General features: G+C 37.0%; 1 protein-coding gene across 1 annotated transcript in view; it reads right to left on the bottom strand.

The window, feature by feature from the left end:
* Positions 1 to 7,237: 7,237 nt before the first annotated feature.
* The window catches only part of LOC122180213 (intraflagellar transport associated protein), a 41,283-nt gene continuing 21,902 nt past the window's right edge, over positions 7,238 to 26,618 (bottom strand). The window contains exons 3-7 of the mRNA XM_042871751.1: positions 25,433 to 25,587; positions 23,961 to 24,032; positions 22,981 to 23,026; positions 16,198 to 16,328; positions 7,238 to 9,786 (exon numbers count right to left, since the gene is read on the bottom strand). Of these exons, the coding sequence (XP_042727685.1) occupies positions 9,682 to 9,786; positions 16,198 to 16,328; positions 22,981 to 23,026; positions 23,961 to 24,032; positions 25,433 to 25,587 (509 nt within the window). The 3' untranslated portion in view covers positions 7,238 to 9,681. The remainder of the gene's footprint in view (positions 9,787 to 16,197; positions 16,329 to 22,980; positions 23,027 to 23,960; positions 24,033 to 25,432; positions 25,588 to 26,618) is intronic.

The following is a 26,618-nucleotide window of genomic DNA, read 5'->3' as shown; positions in this document are numbered from 1 at the left end:
CTCAGAACATACCAGTCCTGTGCTACAGCACTCACAGCCACAATTCATCAAGTCTAAAATTCATTTCCAGCACATATTCACTCTCACATTGATGCAAGAAAGTTTCCTCTTCCATCCTGAATCACTCTCAAGCCTTGGTAACTAGTTTTCTTTTATAAACAGATCCTTCACCAGTTGGCACTTCTCTGAGAAATCAGAAAGAACAGAGAATGCAGCAAGAGCGCTGCTCCTCACTTGTACAGTTTTTCATTTTTCATTACTCGTGACCTTGGGATATTAGAAAAATGTGTGATGATATATTATCTGAGTTCAGACCTCTGTGAGTGAATTCATCAAATAGATTCTCCTGTAGTGGACTCTTTCCTTTATTATCCACCTGTTGGATATTTGCTTGTGCACTTCCACATAAAAGATTCAGCAGACCCCGGTACAAAATCAGCTGTACAGACTGTTGGCACAGACCCACTAGGGAACGCACAGTGACCCACTTGTAGTAGTTTAGCACTGCAAGAAAATGACCATTATCAGTCAAATCAAGATATTTCCTAATATTAATTTCATTTCAAAATTATAATGTAACAACATTAATGACAAAGGAACATATTATTTATAAAAAATGTTTCTCATTGTATTTTGAACACTTGAATTAATAGTATCATTTAAAAATCTTATTCTCAGCAAACAACAAATGCAACTATTTTTGACTAAGAGCTTGAGATAAACATTGATTCTAAGAAGAAGCTCATGCATTCAATGCTACTACAAATTCACTATCAGTAGCTCATAGTTAAACAGCAGTTTGAGGACCACCTGTCAGTACAGGATGCAGAGAATCACTTCCACTTCTAATTTCAGTCTAGGACCAGCAGAAATTAGATGTGAAGCCTGAATATCCCCAAGCAGGGGCTGTGTTAGGGCTCAGGTGCCTGGTTCAGCCCCCACTGTGGGTACAAGAGACTGAAATGTAGCTCAAATTCCTCCAAAATTTTGACCAGAGGAAACATTTCAGACTCTTCACTGAAACTGGCTTTTTGTTTACTCCATTTAGCTTCTCATATATATGAATCGCCCTAATAGCTTCTATGTCACATGCTCTGCAATGAACAGATAATGGCGTCAACCCAGCAAGAGCATGACTCACTAAGCAAGCAATATCCATTTTCAACAGGGCAAAAATATCAGTGGAGACCCACTTAATCGTTCCATGATACAATTTAGCACTGCTATAGCATGTATTAAATTAATTAAAAGGCTTTCCTTCCCGTCAAAGGTATAATCAAGGCAATTTGCTTCCAAACATAATCAAGAAACTATGCAAGGAAAGCTTAGTAATATGAGCTATTTTTTCATGTGGAAAGTTAATTGATTTTCTATCATTTTTCCCCTCTGGGATTCAAATGAAGCTTTACAAAAGTTGTTGTCCTCTTATGTGTAATTGGTCCACTTGAACTTCAGAAGGTTACTTGAAACTAGGGCAGCAAAGTGTTTTTTTTTAACCCCATTTTGTAAGAGATTGTATCAACTATCATTCATAGGAAAAAAAAGAAAAAGACTAGAGGCCACAGAAAATTCCAAAGTGCTTTAAAACAATTAACACTTAAAACAGAGAAACTTCACTATGAAGTAGCAATTTCCTCTCTTAATATTGTGATGTCTTAAAGAAACAGATTTTTGTTTTCTCAGTGCTAGGCCCTAGAATTAGAATTCTATCTGGAAAATAAAGGTTACAGAAGGTAAACTGAAAAGCAAAACTGAACACTCAGTTAAACCAACAAGTAGTAAATAGTCTATTTATTAAATAGTCTAGGCATTGATAGTCTGCTCTAGGCATCCCTTTGGGAAGGATAGGGTGAGGCAAGCTTATCCAGAAGCATGTTTTGGTAGAGAAAATAAAAATAAAATCAATCATCCCTGGGTAAGCTGCAATTCACTGGAAGTGTCCCAGGGAACCTGCAATGCAGGTTCAAGAGAACAACTACACGAGGCCACAGAAAGAGTCCCTATGTTGGGCGTGTTGGTTGACAGAGCTGTGATGGGACAAATCAAGAGAAATTTATAGTGATCCTAAGACAGAATATTTTGGAGTTCATTGAACTGAGTTTTGGTCCAAACTATTTCAACCAGTAGCACCTCCCTGATTTGGGTAACAAATAAATCACAAAAATATGGGAAATGCAAACTGAAGTCAATATATCCCCATTCAAATTGACAAGAGGCCAACTAAAGGCATTTCAATGGCCTCTTCAGCTCTTGGCAAGCAGAAGGTTCCCCACTCCTGCTGAAAAATGTGGCAATGCTATATCCTGTTCTCTATGTATTATGTGATATTGATTGCAATGTAGTGTAGCAGTTAAGATTTATAAGGGCAAGAAGAATAAAGAGTAAAAAAAGCATGCTCTGCGAATATTAAGTTGATGGCATTTTTGGATTCCAGAAAAAGCTTAGCCTTGTATATTCCAAAATAAGATCAAGAGTGATGTCATTTACTTAGGCAGAGAGCTTAAAGCTGAGCCACAATGTCATCAGATAGAGCTACATGCAGATACAGGTTTTCTCAAAACACTAATGTGGTTCTGATCAAAAATTCTGCCTCAAGTTTGCTTCTAAATGAAGCTTTTTTAAAAGCAGGGGAGAAAAGCCAATTCTGTTATTCTGTTATCTTACTGTGCAATTTTAATGTAACTAAGTTGTTCAGAACAGCAAAATATTTGGATAATATATCTTTTCCCATTTGCACAAACGCTGGCAGTGACGCATAACAAATTGACAGTCCAGGCTGTGTACAAATCAAGAGCTTGTAGAGATGCTCTGGAACTCAAACAGTCCAACTGAACCTGCATCAATATATCGAAGCAGTCTTTTTCAATTATAAGAACTGAAATCCCAAGTCTTAACAAGTAAAACTGAAATCCCAAGTCTTAACAAGTGAAATTCTTTTAGACACCAGCCATTCATTCTCATGTATACCAAGCCTTAGAGGGAAAATATTAATCAAATCCAGTTGCTGTCTGATGCAGACTATACTATAGTATAGTCTCCAATATTTTTTCAGACGTTTTTTAATTGCCCTTAGCAAATGAGCTCCACCAATTTCAGAATTACTTCCCAAATTTAGTAGGCATCAATTTCAGCAATCCTCCTAAACCTAACATCATTTCATTTTATTTCGTTCTTGATTTCATCACTTCTGTTTAGAGCACTCCAAGGTATTTTTTTTCAATATTATCTTTGAAGGTTGACTTTGACCTGTTGGTTCTGGGGCAGCAAGTGAAGTATCAAAAGAACAAAATGAAATTTTGAGAATTATAGGAGAATAAGCAATACCAGATAAACATTTATTCAAACATTTGTGATCAGGACTGAATACTTCCAACTGGGAAATGCCCTCAGCTACAAGCACCTTGTAAAATACAGCCTGAGTGATACTATTGCTCTTGGAATAATAACCATCTGAATTTGGATGCCTGATTCACCAATATATTCATAAATCTGGGTTTGGGTGTCTGAAAAAGAGTGTTATTCAGCCAACTCTTCTGATAACCAGGATTCTCATACTAATATTGCAAAAGAATGAAAAGCAAGACATGAAATGTCACATTCACAGGCAATATTTGGCTGTTCAGACAACCTCTCTTCCCATCAGCTCTCTTCTCCCTGCTTTCAGCAGGAAGATATCCACTGAGCCATTATTTTTCTTTTTACAGTTTATGTTATTAATGTTTGTGCATGGCAAATAAATCTGCAGAATTCAAGAAGTGTTTCACAACCCCAAACAAAGAGCCTTAAACAGATCACAGTTCTGCTGCAGAAAATGCTACTCAGCTTGTGCTAGCTGTCAATATTTTTGACAGTCTGGATTTTGAAATATGTTAGTTAACAGAATCCTTGGTGGGCAGAGGAACTGACTTGCAGGCAGCTGACTTAAACAAAGGCAATTTGGAATTAAATTCTCATTCAGTAAGCTGGCTGACCATCATTTGTATTTTACTGATTGTTTGTTTTTGAAAGCTTTGCAAATGCTAAGACAGTGTGTGAAATGCTAACGGTGCTTTGATGTTTCCTGGCCCAAGCACCAGCCTTCCATCTTTTTTACAGTGAAATTTTATCCAACAGGAAAGTAGCTCATTGGATTAATGTAGTATCTTGTCAAGTGCAGGGAAGCCAGTTGTAAATCTTGTGGAGGAAAGACAAAATAAAAAATAAGAAAGAGAGGATGAAAAAAAATGTATTTCAACATTTCTCCCTCAAAGAACAAATATATAAAATTAAGCAAATCCAACCAGCAGAGTTAACACTTCCAAGTAATGGGCAAAATTTGTCCTCTAGCAAAGTTATTCTGAGGAGCATTAGCAACATAATAAATGAAGCCTCTTTCTAAGAATTATGCGTATCGTAATGCATATTACAAGGCTTTATACAAATGCACAGAAAAGCAGATGGGTTCAAGAAAGCTTACTGAAAGTGAGGTCTACTTGCTGCAAGTACACACCTGCACTCCAGAAACAGTGCTGCCCCGATACTCAACCACAGCAGCCACAAAAGAACGAATTCTGTAGTAACATATGACATAATGAGGCTAAAGTCTTAATTTATGGTGTTAGAATTGCCACAAAATACACTGAAGAATCCCACACATTTTTTAATCTCATTTTAATTGCTCGAGAGATAGCTGTTGTAAATCCACATGAATTACCGAATGACTACACTCATTTCTCAATTGTGCATTGAAAGGTTCTCAAGAATTTTATCAAGCCAACAAAATATTTTAGTATAGGTCACTCTCCTGAAAAATATCTTTTTCCATTTAATTCTACTCTTCAGAATACTATTATCTCCCTGTATAATGCAGTAATTCTAATGGTGTTCTCAGGTTCTTTTCATACAGGCAGGTCCCCAACTGCTTTGGGGTTTTTGTTTGTAGTCCAAACAGATGCTAAGTGGTTGCTTGAGGAATGTTTGGTTAGAGATTTTTAAAGTAAAGTATCTATTTGCTCAAAGCTTGGGGATCAGGGAGGGCTTTGAATATACAGAGAGAGTTACTACAGCCCGAAATTCAGAGTGAAGTTAGATTTAGGGAGTTTGTTCAGATCTATCTTTGCTTATTATTTTGAAGCATGTTTATGTGGATAGATGTTCTGAACTAGACACCACAGAGCACATAAAATTACAGATTGTTAATCAGGGGAATTTTATTATCTGTCCTCTTTGGAAGTGCTGTAAATGAGACAAATATTTCTGCATTTTCATAAGGCATTAAAATTGATTTCCATTTTAACTGTTGGGCACTGCAATTGCAAATAAACTAGCCTGTCTATACAAATGACAGTGCTTTCTAATACTTGCTTTTCTTCTTGCAAACTTCTCATAAACAAGCAGTAAAATGATCTCTGTTCTAACTCCGTGGCTTTTCACAGCTTGTACACCTGCACCACTGGCTTACAGTACCTTGCCAGCAAAATACAATGCATCACTTCCAACTGCCAGCAGTCACAAACTCAGTGTTCTCATCACCTTTCAAAGAGCCCTTAATGCTCAGTCTTTCGAGGTGAACTTGATCAGTACAATTTCAACCAAGAGAAAACTGTCGGCTCCGTTTTCCCAGGGGGATTGGCAAACATAGCACCTGGGAGCGCCCAGGAGGAGTGTGGGGAGGACCTGTCCCTCCCAGCACAGTCCAGGACACATGCTGCACCTCAGACCCACCTGCACCAACTGACACCTTGCCACAAGAAAGCACACCGCAGTGGGAATGCCCTGAGCTAGTGTAAGCACTCAGCTCTGCGGTGCAGGGAACTGGAGGCCAGTGAGATCCCTTGCTGGGGGTTTCCTCACTGGGGGTGGCCTGAGAGAGCCCCAGCTGAGCTGCAGCCTGCAGAGAAGGGCTGTGAGACATCTCAGCGCAGCCACAGCAAGCAAACAGGGCTAACGAACCCCTGCCTCAGCCTTCCCAGTCACTGCCTTCCTATTTCCCAAGGTAGTGCTTACACTCCTGAGTAAAACCAAGGGTAGGGAAGAACGGGATACAAATCAGACTGCTATCCAAGTGTCCCATTGATACTGTGTGGCCACTGAACCACATCATGACATGCATGAAGTCGCTGAATAATTAGGAATTTGAAGTTAGTGTTCTCCTACAGATGGAGAGAATCCTCCTTTATATAAAATACATGTTTTCACAAAGGACAGCAGACCATTTTAAAACAAGTTTGAGATAAAGCTAAGTCCGTTTCTACTCCTCACCAAGATGCAGAGGGCAAAACATTTCAAAGGAAGTGGGATTGCTTCGTAGTTACATATATAATCAAGTTTCACTATTTGAACATGACTTGAAAATGTATCTGATATTTTTATCAATGCAAAAACAATGTTCTAAGCACACACCACTAGAGAAATGCCACGACTTGCGTAAAATTAGTAACCAAACAATTAAAAATATTTTTTTTACATTTAGTTTGCATTGTCTCTTTGAATATTTTCTCATAAAGATAATGGTCTGTATATATTGCTTTGCATCGAGTAGAGTTAAATCAGCAATTGATTTGGTTTTGTATTCTTTCAGCTAAGAAAGCTGTAAATACCAGGATCCTGCCTGCTACATGAACACAAATGGCCTCAGTGGAACCCTGCCAGTTTACAGCAGCAGAAAATCAAGGCCAAAGGATCAAAGAGTCTTTTCCATAAGAGCAGGGATTTGTTTCCATGCCACCTTCTTCAAAAGGTTCTGAATTATCTGGTGAGTACTCTCCATACTGAAATTATTTTCTTTCAGTGGCACTGTGTGTATATACAAGTGTATATAATGATACCTTTGTGCATTAACAGAAATATATTTAGAACCATAATGATGTCTGAATCAGATAGATCTGTCTGCAGCTCTTCTCACTTCCTCAATTTTTATCTTATGCTTTCAAAGCCATTATCTCATCAAATAATTACTTTTCCCTTTACACCCACAAGAAGCAATTCAGAGCATTAATATCTATGCTTGGACCATTAGTATTTGAGGAAACAACCCTTCAGAATTCTGACCCAGTGAAAGTAGTACTAACTTCTCATAAAACTCAGAATTCGTCCTCATGACTCAGGATCTATCAAGACTGAAGTAGGAAGCAGTCTTTCTGGTAACACCTCAATAAGCAAAAAGTTCACAGCTGATCAGGTCACTGGCTGAGATAGGTGCATATTTCTGCTGCATCTCAGACATCAGTGAAATCATGAATACAGAGGGATTAGAAAGTTCCATCACACAGCCTTTATTTCCTGTGAATTCACCCAACATCAGAGATTTTACACTTCTTTCACTGAGTTAGAAAGCCAGACCCACTCCCCACTGCAATCATCACAAAGCTGACTCCAGGAAGCACACACTTTACTTTTCTATTGTGAGTTTTTACCCTTAATGCTTTTCAAAAATTGGAAAAGTGTTTAGAAAAACCATAAACAGGAGAGGAGGGTGTACCTTACCATGCTGAATACCTAAAATAATAAAGAGGAAAAATACATATTATTCGGATTACAAAACACCACAGAAATATAGATACAAATCCAGGTAACTAACTCCATGTATATGTATAAAATCTAAAATGTAAATCAAGTACATTTTTTAAAATGATGATTTGGTAATGGAGAAAAGGAAAATAGGCCTTCTCTGTGAAGGATAGTCAGTTAAAAGTTACAAGCCAAAAACAACCATCAGTATATCCAATAAAGCCAATATGTCACACTTGGAAAAGGTAGCCTACATTGGCTAATCTCCACTGTGGTGGAGATTACCATATCTGTCTCTGCTAACAAAGAGCAAAAAAGAGCAAAAAGTAATGTAAATTTAAGTAAATTATCCTAATTTCTCTGCTTAGGATGAATGTTACCAGAGTTCCCATTTTGTTGGGGATTCTGCAGCAAAGTGTTTCTTTATATCTAATGGAACCATATAATGAGTATACTGAATGACACTTATTGAGCTTAATAGGCACTCTGAACATTTGGTAAGAGAATCATCTGCCTGCAAGAGGAGGAACTGAATGGCTGAATGTCTCCCTCATGTACAGAAAAAGATTGTTAATGAAATGAATAGGAAATGCACTTAGTTTCCAGAGCTGATTTGGCCTGAAGATCATTATGAACTCCAGGATAAGTCATCACTGACTATAGTGACAATAGGACTCCAACACAACTTATCTATAGATTTGTACTTCATACCTTTCTAGAAATATATATGTAAAGAGTGCCAAATTCATCATCAGTCATTTTGTGAACTCACGAAAGCCCATCTTTAAGGTTGATTCATTTTCAAAATGACAAACTGTACAGAGCTTTCTTAAACTAAAGATTCTTTACTGTATTTACTTTATTTACAATAAGCAACTATGCTAAGGAAGTGGCATTCCCTGATTCTCTGTTGATGCCCTCAAAGGCTGACCTTGCTAATTTTGTAGAGCAGCTTTCTATTTCCTCCTCCTGGATTTACTCTTGGACTTCTTCCAGAATTTATTTCTCATTCATCCCATTCTTTGTCCTTAGAAATTTCTGACAAAGGAGCAAAACAGTCTTGTATTCTATCAATCTCCAGAGCTTGCTGAATTTCAGTGATGCCGAGTATAAACCATAAGCTGGTACCCAAAATCATCTCAGAAACAAAAAAAAAGTTAAATCTGACAGCCTCTCAACGCCAATTTCTTTAATGGATTAAATCACTATGTTTCTTTCTGTCTGGGTGGATTTTTGTAGCACTAGAAGTTTAACTGTCAGTAGTTACACAACAGCAATTTTGATCAACTCTCTCAAAAGAGTTTACGGTAACCTGGCATATTTATGTCTCAGAAGAACTAAAGCAACTCAGAAGAAAGAAAAATATACCCCCAAATTTATTCACTGGTATAACTCCACATCTTAAAATCTTGCAGTGACAGAGAAAGAGTTTATAGACCAACATGTCAGCTGCAAAAAGTTCCTTCAGCTCTACATTACAGAAAGAAATAAGCAAAGACAGCTTTAGGACTAGCTTTAGGCTAGTCAGTACCAAATATAAGCGAGAGTAGCCATGCCTGCTATTCTGAATCACACCAGCTTGTTTATGTTTCATGGAGCAATTATTCCAGCATGCCTAAAGGCTATGTGGGCTTTACTGCAGTCAGGGATTTTACTTTATTATTTTTTTATTTAACAAATGGGAATTCACAGCTCTCGTTTGAGACATCTTCCAGCTGCTTCGTACCACATCAAAAACAACAAAGAAGCTGAGCAACAGTGAGGCCACTGATCTATGCAAAACTCCCTTTGGATTTAGGGACTGACAGAGACCTTCTTAGTCAACCTGAATACCTAAGCAAATCAATGCACAAAATATAAAAAGATGGTAAACATTCCTCACTGCTGAAGGGCTACTATACAAGTGGCTTTGAGCAAGCACTACATTCCTATTCTGTGTTTTCATTCAGACTAAGACTAGGAGGTGTAGAGAAAGCCAACCTCAGGCTCCAAGGCACCTTGATGGAACAAAGAAAATCCTGAGGATGTCATTTACTGTCCACGCAGACAAAAAGCATTTAGTAAGGGTACAAGAAGTAAGATTTATTCTCCAGAATGCTATTTCATCAGCATTGCACAAAATGCCATTCAGAGTGCATCTGATTCAGTCTTCAGCTCCTGCTGGACTTTACTTCTCTCCTCTTCAGACAATTCTTACATGGGCATCAGCTCAGCTTCAGAGAACTTAGAGGTCAGTGCCACATTGTCATAATCAAATTCTTCATCAAGTAAGAATGGTTGAACATCATCTCCCAGTAGCTGTAATGAACAAAACAGACACATAAATGATATCGCTGCAAGTAATGATAAGGAAGCTCAAAATATAAACTTCTAATTAATATTTAATTAAACTATTTTTCCGACTCCAGCACTCTCAGCTGATTAAGCTGTTTTTAAGTAAAAGAATAAATTCAATTATTCAATTTGACCTAATTTAAGCCATTTAATGTGCCCCATTTGTACTGTTCTGTATCTGAATGAATATCATTAGCTAATTTTGCTTGAGGCAAGGAATCTGAAAACCTCTGCACACATCTATTACAATTCTGCTGCTTGTAGAGACAGAGCTGTGGGGATATGGGCAAGTTATGTACAGACACGTTAAATTTCAAAGGCAGATTCCATACCCTTAAAATTTGGGCTAGTATCACACAACACCTCAGTGCACATTCATCTGATGCTAACATAAAATGATGCCCAGAACACAGTTTTGGCAAAGAAAAGGCCTGGAATATGCAAAATGACACAATCAATGTTCATTCTCTAATAATTTTCACCATGTCAGACATATGCAATTGGTTGGTTTGGATTTCTTGTACGATGAACATAGAGCCTTACTGCACTTGCCAATATTTTCTCTGTTGACATATTGCTCAGCATTTCTGTATTGCTTCTCACTGAAATACCTGAGAATAAACTCTCTGCCTATAAAATAAAATAATGAAAACAAATAACTACAGCATGCTGCATGCTGAAAAGGAACTGCAGGGAGCCACAGCACAAAAGGTTTATAGTAACCAGTTACATAAAATGAATTCCAGAAGTACGCAGGAGACACATCCTCACTGCCCAAACTGTACAGGAATATTCTTTATCCTTTTAGAAGTTAATATAAAGTATCTAGAAATTTCAACCATGACAGATGACTTATCTCCTCAAGGGCTCTGTGTTTCAAAGTCTGATGTACTTCAGTAACAAATCAGCAAAACATCTGTTTAAAAAACAACTTGTTTTTAAACACTCGATGAATCCCCTCTGAAGCTAGTAACTGCTTAAGTACACAGTAATAAGTAATGCTTCCTATTTATAGCCTTAGAAACTACAACAGCTACAAAAAGCACAATAACACTACTTGATAGAGCAAATAGCTACAAAACAACATGTTTCAACATAGTCACCACCATTAGCTGTGCATGTTTGCCAGTAATAAACAAGAACCTGCATGCTGAGCTCAAAATGACCCAGCGTCAGTGTCACCAGTGCTGAAACACCACCCACTGTGCTCACATCCACTGTTTGGTCTCCACAAGTGTTCAGCAAGTATCAGAGAAAGTCAGTGCGTGCCATTTTTCCTGCACAGAGAAATTCACTGACACACTTTTGCTTCATATGCATTTCCATGGCAGACACCATTTTATGAGCCTGCCCCTCTGCTGCCATCTGTCAAACACAGCAACAGCATGTAGTGCGATACTGGTGGGAAGGTTCAGTCTCTACTGCCATACCACCAACAACCATCTCTAGTTTCTCGTGCCAATGTAATAAAGTAGGAGGCGTTACTTTCAGAGCAGCCCGTGTATTTGAAGTTATGAATAGTCTTACTTGTTTTGCTGAATGCAAGGAAGAACATTCAGCACCTTATGGTCATCAGTCAATTTAGAAGACACAGTATCACACACAATTTCTGTTAACGTTCTGTCAGAAGCTGCAGTGACACACTTCATACCATTTAATGAATCATAGAAGCAGCACTGGGATTCCTCTCCAGTGGCAGGGCACCCAACAGACACAGCAGTGAATATCCTTGTAAAGGATGCCTTATTAAGTAAACTTTAAAATTGTCTGACTGACCAAGAAATATTTTTCCAGTTTTCTATAATTTTATTGATCATCTACATTGTTCCATGGACCTGGCTGATATTGGCTTCAAGGACGCTGGAGGACATAAATCAGACCCACAGACATTGGCATTAATAAATAAGAAAAGAGAATTTTGTAAATAGAGTTTTTACAGAAAGGTATTCATTTTGCATGCAGACATTTTCTTTCTTATGTCCACAGACTAACTCAGGTAAACCATCATTAACTTCTATAAACAGCACATGAAATAAATGTTTATATAAGACAAAGCCTGCAAACAAGTACTCTTCCCTGTTAGGGATAGACCTTGTTAAGGTCAACTCCTTGACCTTCTCACCACATTTATGTCCAGTTTCTATTTTTCCACAGGCAAAGCTTTCCAAAATTCTGTATTGTTAAGGGTACCAGGAGCTGGCTAATGACTGGTAACAGCAATTACATTTCATTAGTACTCATCTTTCCTTTGAGGAAATACAAAACATTTCTAAAATATGATGTAATATGCAAACAATTTTTTCTGTTAGTTTCGTTGAAACAATATTTTTTACCACGTCAATTTACCACGTTAATTACCAAGGTAATTAAGCTCAGAATAGTTCAAGTTACAGTACACCCTCACAGGGATTCTACAAGAACAAATGTATCCTTTCTCTGCTAACGTAGTTACAGAAACCATACAATCATTCACTGTGCCCTTGTGTTGAACTTTGTATCAATCCAATAACTTTTCATGCAAATGCAGATAAATACTGGAAAAACTTGTTTAAAAAAACTTAAACCCAAAAAGCAACATGGAGATGGACGCCAAAGTAAAATATATCTGATTTCACTGCTACCAATTTTTTTGTTACACATTCATTGCACATTGAAAAGTTTATTCACATTACGTATTTATCAGTGTGCTTCATCTCTCAAACAAGTTCTCAGAGCAGTAAGGATTCTTTTTTTCTGCTTCTTCCAAGAAGGTATTCACTTCAGCCTTCTACACAGATAAGTAGTATAAAATTTTTATACTGCAATTTGCAATTTTGATCTGTTTCAAAAGGAAGACATTTTACAACAGAACACAAAATCCTCTGAGCTGATCAAGTTATTATTATGTTATTTTTGCCTGAGGTGCTGAGAGAAATATATGAATTTCAGGTCTCTAATTTAACCTCTAATTGAAAACTTTTTGAAAGCTTTCTGGGAATAGAATTCTACTCTATTAGAAAGCTGCCAGTTTGCTTAAGATTGCTCCCTTGATTTACTCTCTGAAGAAAATAATTTTCATTTACAGTTCCCGCATGTCCAAATTAATGCTCATATTAATAACTAAAGTATTTTACTGCAGGTTGCTTTACAAAGTAATTTCGTAAATAAAATACCTTAAAATGAGACTTTCAGAAGCCAAAAATAACTGGCAACTCAGTCATTGTTATTAATCTGTGTGGAGTTAAAGTTAACTGAACAGTTTGTCCCTGTCCTTCCAAATACCTGTATTTTTGTGTAATTACTCCTAAAATCCACTTGCTGAAATTATGTAAAGGATGCACATACACTCACTGGTGTTTTCATTGTATGCTCAAAGGAAAACTTACTAAGCCAATAACAATGAAAAATAAAAGATGGCGGGGGTGGGAAGAAGGTATATATGCCATTATCTCATAGAAACTTAGTATGTACTGGAGGATTTAGGGCAACACCAAAAAAACTCTTGAGTTAGGGCCACTGGACAATACATCACGGTCTATTTTCCACTACTGCTTCATCATCCCAGACAACTTGCTCAATCTCTGTCTTTACTGGCCTCTAAAACGATACAACTCTTCCATCTTCTTTCACTTAGTCAATCCTGTCTTAATGTTCTTTCTCGGTCTTGAGGCCTATCAGTAAAATCTCAAATTACAGGAAGTCAGTGGGACCTGCACTTCAGGTTTTAGATGCTGTCATCACACAGCTAAAATGATAAAAAGAGGCACAGTAAATACTTTTTTGAATGGCCAAAATACTTCTTGAAATTCTTAAACTAAATGCTAACAGTGGAGAACAGAAAGGTTGAATTCATCTTTCCTAATCTCAGCCATAGAAGAGTTAAATTTTTAGGTTAAAGTAGCCAACAAAGAACCAGCCTGACAGTCAGCCTCTGATATCAAACAGATATATTACATCTTAGGACAAATACTGACAGCAAGTGGGATAAATCACTTTCTGGATGTACTCATCTCTTCTTCCTGACGACAGCACTAAATTAGGCTAAAAGCAGAGCTCAAGTTAGGTGAGATGAATCCTACTTTGAATGCATGTGAACAGCGAGAGCATGAAAAATATGCATTCAACTGAAGTCAAATATACGCAAATGGAAGATAAGAACAAATAAAAACCTAGATATTAATACATAGAGTTAATTTAAAAATATGAAATAAATATACTATGTAGAGATAAAGGAGAGAAAAAATATCGGGGCAGAGGAAGTAAATGTTCTGTCTAATGTACTTCAATCATGGAGTGAATGCGGTTTCTGCTACTTCACTTTGGATTGGTCTGTGTTGTTGAGCTGCATATAATAAAGTTTGAGAATATACGTGTATTTAATATATTGAATATATAACACATTTCTAAAACCAGCAAAATTGCTGGCCAGTACAAATAATTTCTTGTGTCACTCACTAAGCTGTTCTTTAGTAATTAGCCAAACTCTGTGCTGGCTTTTAACAGAACTTCTCTTTGTACACAAAACTTTCCCTAGCAATAAATTCCACTGAAGTCTCTCACAAATAGGTCCACAGCAAAGAAATTCTCCTCCTACACTGAAATAAGATTGTTTATTTTTCATAGGAAATGGCTTTCCATTATATCCTGTGAAAACCAAATAGGAAACCACATTCTGTTGCCTTTCCCTAGCAGAGTTGCTTTGTTGGACAGAAAACAGTCATTTCAAAATGTTGCCAGGGTAAATCTTTCTTCTTAAGCAGTCCTGTCAAAAAGCAAAGCAAGACTTAATTTTCACAGCAATGACAATTTAAAGCACTGAGGGATTTTAAAATAGAACTGTTCAGTCTTGACAGTTCTAAAAATCAGGCCACACTTCTGATACTTAAGTGAAGGCACTAAAATACACATAATCTAGGGAAAATGCTGTCTTCATTTTGAGAATTGTGTTGTCCAGTACCAACTGAACACTTGTGAAAAAGAAGCATTAATGTAATAATACTCTATTTCCCTTTCAAAATCCACCTTTTTCTGAAATTGAAGTGAATGCTGCATGCAGTGGAATCTTCAGTTACTTTTCATGAACTATGTTACAGTCACATACAATCATTTACGAATACTGCAACAACCCCCCTTCTTTGATTTTACACAGAAGTTATCAAATGAGCAAACTATAAAACCTCATACTAAGGGTTTTTGTGTGCCAATGGATATTTCTTTAGGCAAAAAACTGTGAATTACATCAGTCCTTAGGGAAAAGTGCAAATATTTTTATTCACAGAGTGGAATGCACTAGAGCTGGAAAGGTCATTTTAGAACATTATTACTTTCTCACAAAGCAGACCTGTTCCTTACAGTGAAGAGTTTATTGCAAAGAACCAAACACAATTCAACTCGTGAAAGGAGGCACTATGCACACTGCCATAACATCAATCCTTCACTGGTCACATATCATTATGGCTTATGGTTTAAACCTCATAGGATATCAATAAACATATGATATCAAAACTGCCCCATTTTAGCCAGAAGCTAACTTCAGCTTCTATTACCACAATCAGGCAAGGGAAAAGAGCTATGGAAAAAAATTTTCAATAGAAACATCCCCAAAAGCTAATGCTCACAATGACTGTTTGGATAGGAAGCTAAATGACTTAGAATAAGCCTGTGAGCAATCCACACCTTCTGTTCTACTTTGAAAAGGTCTGAAATTCTGAAGGAAAACGGCAATTCTAAATTAAAGCACGTATTGATTGTGTCTGATTAAAAGACTGAGATTCCATAACACAAAGCTGTCCACACCCGTTGTAGACAATACAAATCCTCAGCAGCATCATACAGCATCATACTACCACTTATTCCCAAAAGAATAAATCCCAATTCTGATCACAGTATATTCTAAAACCATTTTCAGTGTCACACTGAAGTGATCATTCACTACCTCTTTGTTGCAAAAAAATGGTTCCTATATTCAGCTCAGTGAGAACTGAATATTATTTTAAGATCATGTGATCACTGGAATATTGAATGGCACATCACTCTTCGTAAGTTCCCATTTGTTATAAGGTCAGAAAGTGCAAGAGTTTACTTGAATATTTTTTTAGTTAAACCAATTTTATATTAAATTAAATTAAATATTAAAAAGCCCACATACATTTTGGAGCCTTGAAGTCTACCTTTTGAAAATGCAAGATAATATAATAACAAAACAACATTTTTGTATTCAATCATTTATCCCAATTCTTAATGTGTTTAAGAATATGTTTTTAATTCAAAAATTAATAATATGATTTTTTTAACTCACAGAAGCTTCTCACAATCTCTCTGTCCTTGTGGAAATAACATTGTAAGCCAAGAGGTTGGGAAAAAAAAAAAAAAAGAAAGAAAAATATGGCCTTATACCTCTTCTGCTTTGTTGTCCAGTGGCTCTTGAACTGAGGAGATTTTGAGCTTCTGCTGAAAAGACTTTTCTAAAGGAAGTGGAGAGCAAGTCCCTATCTCTTCCACCTCTCCTGGAAGAACAAATGACCCTGCTGAATAAAAAATAATGGACGTTAGCCTTCTATTTTATGTGTGAGTTTAGCAAAATCACGTGTAAAATCTCATAGTGCTTAAATGCAGACAGAGGTTTTTTAGTTGTAAGTGTAGAATACTGACTGTTGCATAATATTAGGCAGTTACCTTGAGAACAGATCCATGCAATCCTAAGCTAAAATCTAGATAATAAAGTATACTATACTAAGGAAAAATCAAAGTTAAATAGATGGTTAGCTCTTCTTTCTTGAGAATACAGCATAGAAATTCTGCAGCTAGACATGCCCAAACTCAGAGAAAATTTGGTATTAGATTTATGTGTTTCATAAAGACGAAGGAAAATCCTGAGCAGACTTACAAATAACAGATTGAATTCTAGTCTTGCTATTGATTAGCTGGGCAGTTTATTTCAATTCTCTTTTCCTAGAGTTTCACCATCTCTACATTGGGCATAAGGAATCTTTACAAGTATCTGTCTTAGTATTAATCTCCTGAGGTGTTAAGTAAGCAATACCTGATAGAAGTAATAATATTTCCCATTATGATGCCAGTTGACTCTTGTCCAAGGATATTTAATGGATGTTTGCCCATCCCTGAACTTTCCAATGAGAGGCATTTAAGAGGAATTACACGTATCTGGAACACGCAACCTTTCTATGCTGGCAGCATTTGGACCACAGTTCACAAGTCTACAGACTTTCTGAATCACTTCTCCATTCCACACTTAAGGAAAATGTTCGTACTAGGAATGGTGGGTTTGATTTCTGTGACAGCTCAGAATGATATGCCTTTGGTTTACAAGTATCTTTTAACATCAACCAATCTCAACTCTGCTACAGCGCAGATGCATCCATCTTGTCTCCATAATGCTTTCATATGAAGAAACTTAAGGAAACCATATGTCTTGCAATTTAGTTGAAGGATTATGTAAATCAATCTACTCTTTTTTCTGCCTGGTGCACAAATTTCTTTACAGCTTCATAACAGATATTTGTAGCTTATTTTTCTCTTGAAATCTCGGAAACTTTCAAAGTGTTGTTCAAATGTTAATTAATGGAACCAATAAGAGGGTAGATAGATGCAGAGTGAAAAGGAAGAAGTGGCTGTTTATCTCTACCTGCATGCTTTCATCAGAGCAGAGTGGTTACAGACCTCTTATCTTCCTGTAAAGCCACATTTGAAAATAATGATTTCCTAGCTAGGCATTCTTGAAAGTTACATAATGAAATTCTTCATTTATTTTTTCTTCTAGCATCTCTATATTTTTTCAAAGCCAGCAGGACTATCCACTTTGGACTTGTAAAGTAGAACATTCTTTAATAAAGAGCTGAATCTATTCCCTCTGGTATCTCATTCCCAGACTTATGTGTTTTGCTTCATGATTCACAAATAAGTGGTTTTCAATTTTCACCTCTACTCTCTTGGTTGCTTATACCTATCTCCAGTCATCTATGTGCTTTCAGTCCTTGTCCTCAGTATAGTATCTGATCTTATTCTCCATCAGTTATATGAGAAAGCTTTCTGAAAATGCACTATGGCTACACATACTCTGGAACTACTTTTTTCATTCTTTCATAACCGGTGTCAAAATTATTTGTAGGACAGAAGTGAGATGTGAATGCTTATTTAAAGGCAATGGCAACTTCTGCTATTGTTTCAAACTTGCACCCCAAACATACACCCTCCCTGAAGAGAGGAAAGCCTGGACACCAAGAGGTTTATATCACCTCCTGAGGTAACGTCCATTATTTTAGTACTAAGAGCAGCTTTTTCCTCACAACAGACCAATCTGTGGAGAGAAGATGAAGAAGAAACATTTATGTAACTGCCTGGCAGTGGCTCAAGAAGACATCTCTTAAAAATTGGGACAACAGAAGGAAATTTATTTTTGCTTTTAGCAAGAAGTGCTTGTCATACTCAGAATGTCAATTCCAATTTTTTAAGGCTCGTTAGTAATGCAAACAGTGTTTCAAATTTCCTTCAATCACCCCGTAAGAATGTGGTAATCAACCTTTGTTTGCCAGTAGACATGCCAGAAATGAGCTTTGTCTCTCTATCCTGGCTGCATGACAGCATATGCAAGTCTAATCGGTAAATGCTGCTTTCCCTGATAATGTTTAATCAAGAAACTCCTTCAGAGAGAAAAATTAGAGAGTTTTGACAGTACTCCTTCTCAATGGGAGCTCCCAAAGGAACTGTAGGCTATTGTAAGTTCTAGCCAGTACCTCACAGCTGATTTAGGTTGCTGTTACAGCACTAGTGGATGATGATCCTAATTAAGCTGCTAATTATGTTCTGTATGGAGGTGATTAATTAGCAACAGGAATGCCATGGATATTGCCAATGGCACTGTATATAGAGATAATTGAGAAGGCAGTGAAATCAAAAATATGAGAAGACACTGAAGAATCATCTTCTTGGATAATATGGCAGTGCGCTTCTACAATTTTGCTCAAGTCCAGTGAAGTTTAGCAGAACAGATTTGGAAGCTGAGAAAATCTTCTTTAGCTCTTTTACTCCACGTGACAGGCTCAGAGAAAGTGATTACTAACTAAATTTGCAAAGACCACTAAATTGCTTTTTTTTAGATTCAGTTTGTACCACTGATGTTAATTATAAGTATAGGAAAAAAAATAATCTGTTGGCAGAAAACTGATCTGAACCCTCAGGAATGAACAAGTATGCAGTTATCTATCTTTACTGAGCCAAGTGATGCACAGCTATAGATAGGCCACTGCAGGCTTTACCACTTTTGACACTACATTTGGCAAAAATTCTGTTGATGGGAAGCTGAAGAGGAAAGTAATGCTAACAAAAAAAAAAAAACCTTAAAAGCTAAATTTTGGCTCCTCTCATTCTCAGGCTTCAGGCTGTTAGCCCCAAAGAGCTGTCTAGTGTGAAGTCATCCTGAGGCAGTGTTAAGTGGGTTGCAGAGAGTAGAGGAGATAAAAAGAAACAGGTTCGTAGTTTGGGTGGAGCCCAATACTTAAAAAAAAAACGTCCACAGAACTCTGAATCCTGTTCCTGAAGATGATTTTTTTTTTTCAAAATATAAATGGGAAGGCATAGATTATGGAAAATAAAATATTGCTAAATATTGCATAGAGAACTGTTAAGTTAAATAATCAGTCATTCGGGTTCTCCTTATTTTCTTTGGGGCAGCAGAAAATGTGGACCATGAAAAGACAAGTATGCTGCATCTCAGCATTCTAAGCCCAATCTGTGTATCCTTACTCACACATTTAATCAGCTCTTTTTTAATATACTCCTGTATTTAAAGAAGGCTATACTCAAGGTCCCTAGACATGCTTCTCACATATTTAGCATTTTGTATAAATACTATCTACTATTATTACCCAAGTATCCTTTGAGCCCTACAGCAAGTGATTTGTCACCCATTCTGGAAAGGAATTTTGTTGCCAAAACACAGGTACTAGGCATTCTCCATCTGTCCTTGGAGAAAGCCTCATTATTTCTATTGTTGCCTTAAGCTACTTACAGATTAAATTCAATGAGAAAAAGCAATTAAGCAGTCCACCATACGCATGCTGTCACTACGCTATGGTTTAAAGCTATGGTTTAGGGCAGCAATTTTCCTTTGCCAATTCTGGTTTGCTGAGCCAAAGATTCACAATGAAAAAGTACTGCCTTGCTTTCAGGCTTGCAGCCCAGTGCTGTCTAATGAAAACAGCTACAGTGAATTTGCATACTGACTAAATCTATGGGCTGTTTCTCTCATTAGAAGCAGCTGTGTTCACACTGTAAAAGATACCGGACTTAGTAAAATAATAAACAAAATAAAGCAGAATGATTCATAGAATCACAGAATGGTTTGAGTTGGAAGGGACCTTTAAGACCATGTAGTTCCAGCCCCCTGCTGCAGGCAGGGACACCTCCCTCTTGACCAGGTTGCTCACAGCCCCTCCACCCTGGCCTTGAATGCTTCCAGGGAGGGGGCATCCATAACCTCTCTGGGCAACCTGTGCCAGAGTCTCACCACCCTCACAGAGTAGAGAGGAAGAGCCACCTCCCTCAACCTGCTGGTCATGCTTCTCTTGATGCAACCCGGATACAGTTGACCTTCTGGGCTGCAAGCACAAAGTGATTCTCACAGAACATCCTCCAGAAGGCACCTGGCTGTTTTAACATGTATTTTCTACCATGCTTTTCACACCTTCAGCCTTGAGCCACTTCTCCATAAGTGTGAATATTTATTGCATTAATGTGCAATTGCTAACTCAGCTAAATTATCTGCCCTTAAAGTTAAACGAAGTACAGAGATGCTGAACAGTTGCCAATATCAAGCAGAGATAAAAGCTTGCTGTAATTATATTAGCAAGGTATATTTTTCATTGGGTGTCCTGGCTTGTTCTGCCAGTATGAACTCATTTGTCTGACGCAGGGGTGGCAGCATTTAAAGAGATCAGCAACAGAATGCCTTTCAAATTTGATTCACACTTTGCCTTACTTATAAATTAATTAGAGCCCTTTACAATCAATCCTTTATTAAAGTGGCCATTAGTGATATTTTATAGTCATTAAGGTAAACCATTTTATATTTTATTTTGCATGTTGTTGCTAGAAATAGAAATATTTATATTTCTAGAAATATCTATATTTCTATTTCTAGAAATGAGATTATTAATCTCTCTTCATGAAGAAATGTGGATTTTAATGTATAAGAGAACTATCTAGCTATGAGGCCTATTTTCTGCATCATGACTTAGGAGTGAAGGGGTTCTTTTTGTAGTTTTGTTGGGGGTTTATTTTTGACTTGAACAACCATCCTCCATTGAAGCCTTGGGCAAGAACAAGGCTATGCATTTCTGAGTTTGGTTGCTGTTTACTTTCCTTACAGAGCAGAGACAGAATAATTAGCTTCTGACTGTGCAGTATTGCAATGTTATAAAATATAATCTAAATACTTCATGTCATTAGTCAGCACTCTTGATTGCTGAGGAATTGATGCAGCCACTTTCTGCAGCAAAGCAGTTTGTGCAGTGAGGGCTATCTTGTGGGAGGAGTTGAGGAGAGCAAATATTGAAATCAATCAAATGTCAAGTAGAAAAAAAACAAACTAGTAGTTAGCATAGTGATAATCTACAGTAGTGGTGGCATAATAGTTTTTATTATTGTTTATGGTTACCATTAAAAGCCATAACTGAAAAACTTTCCCAAGTTAGCTTGCATGAAGTTATATTCAGACAGCACAAGCAGATGATCATTTCTGTAATTTTCATCTTGTTCAAATGCAGCATGTTTTACTAGGAGGTTTCTAAATGTATGTGATTAGCATTTACTCTTGCACACTGAAAGGCCTGTGGACAGACAATGTCTGCAATGGTCCAGAAAGTGGACCCCAAGTTCTGTCAGTTCTTTTTCATCACTGCCCAGCTTGTACTGTTAAGCTTATTTCTCATCTTCCAGTTTGTGGCTTCTTTTGAACCAGAGATATCTGATGATACTTCTCCTAAACTAGATATAGACCAGTCTTATTTCATTAGTGAAATGTAAATTAAGGCTTCCACCAGTGAGTCCCAGTTTTAATAGATATTATGATAATTGAAGATAAACACAGAACAATGAGAACAATGTCCTAAAAGGGGGAAAAATGAGAAGAACAATGCACAGAAAAGAACTTTTCCATTTCTGTACCTGACACAGGACAGCAATCTCACTCTGCCCTTTCTACTATGCCCAGTTCAAAGAAAGATTGTTAAAAAACTGACTTAGGCTGGTTTATTGTTTTCTTGTGAGTTACAACCAAGCTCTAAATATTCATCAATTCCAAGCCCGTAAGCCCTCTGACTTCATAAGTACTCTGCACATACAGAAAGGACTAATCAAATAGTTAATGGATTAGACAGACTAATTAACCAGTAACAACTAAGGACCAAAGTCTGCTCTGTCACAGCTTCTTCCAGTGACTTTATGCAAAACTCTTAAACTGTATGGCTTGGTTTCTTTGTGCAGTCACAAGTATAGATGAGGAAAATCACCACAAGGTGTTCCATTTTGGTAGAAACAAAGACCGCACAAGTACCTGTAATAGACAAACAACTGCAGGCACAATATTTCTATATACTTTTCAGTGGCAGGAGAGTTGAATTTTTTATACTCATAATGGAGAAATTCAAAACAATTCAAAATGCTCATAGTTTGAATGCTCAAAGAAGTACACCATGTATTAAAGATAATTCTTATTCATTTTAAGCCCAGGATGAAATCACTATAATGAGTAGGGAAAACATTTTCATTAAATATTTCCACTTCATAGGATTCTCTTTTAGCACCCGATTTACTTTGTGGGTTACACTTTCTAATTAAAATAATTTCTATACAAAACAGAGGAAGAGAAAAATGAGAAAGTTGCCACAGAAAGTTGAAAAACCCTGAAAAAAAATCAGTGCCTAACAGGTAACTTACTATCTCATCTTAGAGTGTGGACATAAATTCATTAGTCTGGGGCATACGGGCAATTAGGAAAATTTTCTAGCAATAGAAGAATGGAGGAAAAATAAAATTTTTAAGAGATAAACTGTTCTGCTAAACAATGTTTCAGAGTCACTAAAAAAGAATGAAAAGTAATATCTGTACACATGGATCCAAAGACAGAATCTGATTGTGAATATGAAGATGGATAAAACGTACCATTGCATGGCTCTCCATCTATGTATGTTTCTAAGTAATGGTCCACCTGCAGTGAAAAAAAAAAAAATAAAGTGAAAAACAGATCAAATTCCATTCCTTTCAGTACAAACTACAAAAAAGCAGAAAAGTATTAAGTTGTCTTCTTTGTCATCTCAATTCTCCTCTGTATTTTTCCAAGAAAGAATATGATTTTTTTTTCAATGTAAAACACAAAGGAAAAACTTCTAAGTGTAGAAGGATTTCTGCACAGGATTGCTGCTGCAGCTGTTGCATACCAACTACAGCGAAAGAAGCTCAAGCTGAAGAGCAACCTTTTCAAAATCTTGGTAGGAAGATGGAGAAGTCAAGTATTTTCAAAGAAAAAAAAGCTACTCTGTGGATTTGCAAAGGCACAACACGTGACACAGGCACAGCTTAAACTGTAAACTTCATCTTTCTATATTTGATATTAATATTGAACTGAATGGAAAATGAAAAAGCTAAGGATTGTGTAAATTTTAATACTTCAGCTGGGACGTATCACTACTGCTTTTATCAGGCTGATATCTGCTGAAAACAGTCCACACTATAGAACAAGTATCACAAGAGTTGCTTCATATTCAAGGCAGCACTCTGAATAGATGCAAATATGAGAGTCAAAGAGCTTTCCCAGCCCATCTGTAAATAGTGTTACAACAAAGGATTTATTTACTATACTCAATAGAGCCTTCTGTGTATCTGTGCAGTAATCAGGGATGCTCTTTGATCATTTTTTACAAACTGATTTGGCACTATTGTGTTACACAACCTTTATATTTTAATAGCACATGCTCATTAACACTTGGAAAAGAAATGTGGAGGATGATGATCTCATTCTTCTTTCCCATAGATGTGAAAGAAATACAATGACAAACTGCAAATGCTTTGTTTATACATAAAGCAAAATTCAGTGACGTTCAACTCATAATCTCCACTTTGAAGAAAATCAAAGGAAACCTCACCTGAGCTCTTTCAGATAGACAGAGGCCATTTCCATCAGAGTCACCAGATTTCCAGCTCTCATTTATAACCATCTGTAGATAGACATGCAGAAATATGCATGAAACAGAACCAAAGCAATAGTCCAGCTCATTTACACCCCTACTGATTTACACACACAGATTCTTGACAGTGATTAAAAGTTGTATAAAGTGAATGCTGTGCTGCTGCAAATAGAATGCATGTAGGTAATCCTTTGAAATTCTACATGGAACCAGACTGATTTAGTATAAGTAATCACACTATGCCAAAAAAGCAACATTTGGAATAGAAATATTGTTTACAAATGCAGTTCTTTCCCTTCTTTCCTCACAGGAAGTTTAAAGGCTACTGTGCCCAACTTAATGTATTAAAGACTCCTCCCATTACTATTCTAGCAGCTTTTCTGATGCATTCTACTACTACTGTATTGTTTCTAAAACTGTTCATGTGACAAAAATGTGGCGTCATGGCTGAAACTTTTTTTTCTGTAGCAACAAAGACCAGTATTAAGATCTTCCTTAACATAAAGGCTAATGGAAGCTGCACGTCGCTCTACAGGGTGGAAAAACAATTCAAAGTGGCTAAAGCAAGAGACCCAAAGGCCATCTATACCAATGAAGCATCCATACTCTTCATAAGATCAGTGGCAAAAAGATTTTTGTCATTTTTGTTATACAATCAGCTGATAGAATGTGACTGTTTTAAAAGCCTTGCTTGATTCTACCTCAAAGGCATGTGTTAGTAGGGAGAAAAATGACAGCTTTTTCTCTTTGACTGAGGCCCAGCAGTGCCATCATTTGAAGCCATTGAAGCGTGTTGCTGTGTGCATTGCACAAAACGACCTGCTACTTCATTTGTAATAAGAAGCTTAATGAATCTATTACAGGCAAGATTGCAGCTTTATTTTTTGTTATTCATGCAGGAGGGTACAAGTTCTTAAGAAGTAGATTCAGATTTTCATCTTGCTCTCTCCAGATGATGTATGCGGTTTTCCTGTCCCTGCATATTCCTAATCTCATAGGTTTCCGAAGATTAAAAAGACTTCTGGCCTGCCTAATATTTACTTTAGGCAGCTGAAGCAACAGGATTCTGTATTTTTTAAAATCCTCAAGCAAAGTAAATGTATGCATGCTGGTATTCACACACTCAAGCCTTTTTCCCAAACCCTACCATTAACTGCAGTTTTGAGTGAAAGCCTAACAATGGTCTTTGTGGGGCTCCTTATTTATTAGTCAGATTAGGACAGCTTTGCAGTAGAGAAAATGCCACTGTCAAATGGGATCCCTGAAGGTGCCTCTGTAAGCATTACACACTTGGGTAGTGTTTTAAATATTTGCCTTAGATGGGATAATACCATCAGCATCTAACATTTAGACAGTATACCCTTATTTTTACTTCTTTTAATCTTTTTGAAACTGATGCTTGTCCACACAGACAAATGTTAACTTATTACCTTATTCTCGTTTGGAGTCTGTGGTAGGACAGACATGAGCTTTTCCTTGCTTCTTTCAGGGAAACCATCCTGTTTATTTCCATATGAGATGTCAGAATCAGAAAATGATTTTCTTAAGGATTTTTTACATCCTTGAATCATCTTCATCTCTTCTTCTGTAAGGAGAATCATATTACATCAGATACTATAATGGCACCATCCAAGATAAAGAAAAACATATGAATTTCACTAGATATTATACTGACTATTCAAATATTCACTTCTCGTCTTATGCTCAGAATTTCCATGTGCATGATATACATCTACTTTGCGATCTTTATCATAAAGCTAAATATGCAGCTTGAACTCCTAGCACATAAAGTATGACCTATTCCTTGATACGGAAAAATTCACTGTTGAAAAAGTTTACAGTATATAAAAAACTTTACATACCTTCACATACCTGATAGGTTACCAAGAACAGAAAAATGCTCTGAATTTTATTGAGTGCTGTAATAATCTGGTCCAAAAATTCTTGTATTTCATACCACAGTATCTTGGTATCACCCTGTTTACACCGATGAATAGCCCAAACACATGCTCCTGCATGTGAACACCACAACCACTAGAGCAAACATCCATGTTGTCCAGTATAGAAGCCAGCCTTGGCAATTCATTTGCCAGAGCTGGTAGTGACACCAGTTGTGCGTCTGCCCAGGTCCAACATCTGCAAAGCTCTCAGGTTTCCACATCACCACTGCCAGAACCTCCACCAGACCAAGACTGTGTGATGAGATACAGTGACAGGCCCTATACGATATTATCACTTTAAAGTTACTAGTTTGTAGACAGATGACAGCACGCAATTTGCCACCAGGAAGAGAGAGCCCCAGATCATAATCCAATGAAAGTTTCTGCTTAGAAAAACGCACAATCCTAAAAGGATGAGAAAGCAAATTTCAAGGTCTGGCTTCCTACACTGTCTTTGATGCTGAGCAAAGAACTGCTCTCTTTATCACAACGCAAATCTAGCTCCTGTATCTTTATTTAGTAATACACCTCATTTGAGCTGAGACCTTTAGGTACTGCTGCTTTCAGTGTTCAAAACCTACATTAGCAACCTGACTGTCCAGGAACAATTTTGCAAGAGAAAATTTGTTTCTGGGATCAAGCTTATAAACAGCCATATGCCAGCAGCATTTAGTCG

This window comes from Lagopus leucura, unplaced genomic scaffold (assembly GCF_019238085.1).
Source record: "Lagopus leucura isolate 7727_CA_CO unplaced genomic scaffold, USGS_WTPT01 Super-Scaffold_1, whole genome shotgun sequence".
NCBI lineage: Eukaryota > Metazoa > Chordata > Aves > Galliformes > Phasianidae > Lagopus > Lagopus leucura.
Note: the sequence above shows the minus strand (reverse complement) of the source record. Positions and strands in the feature narration are given on the sequence as shown.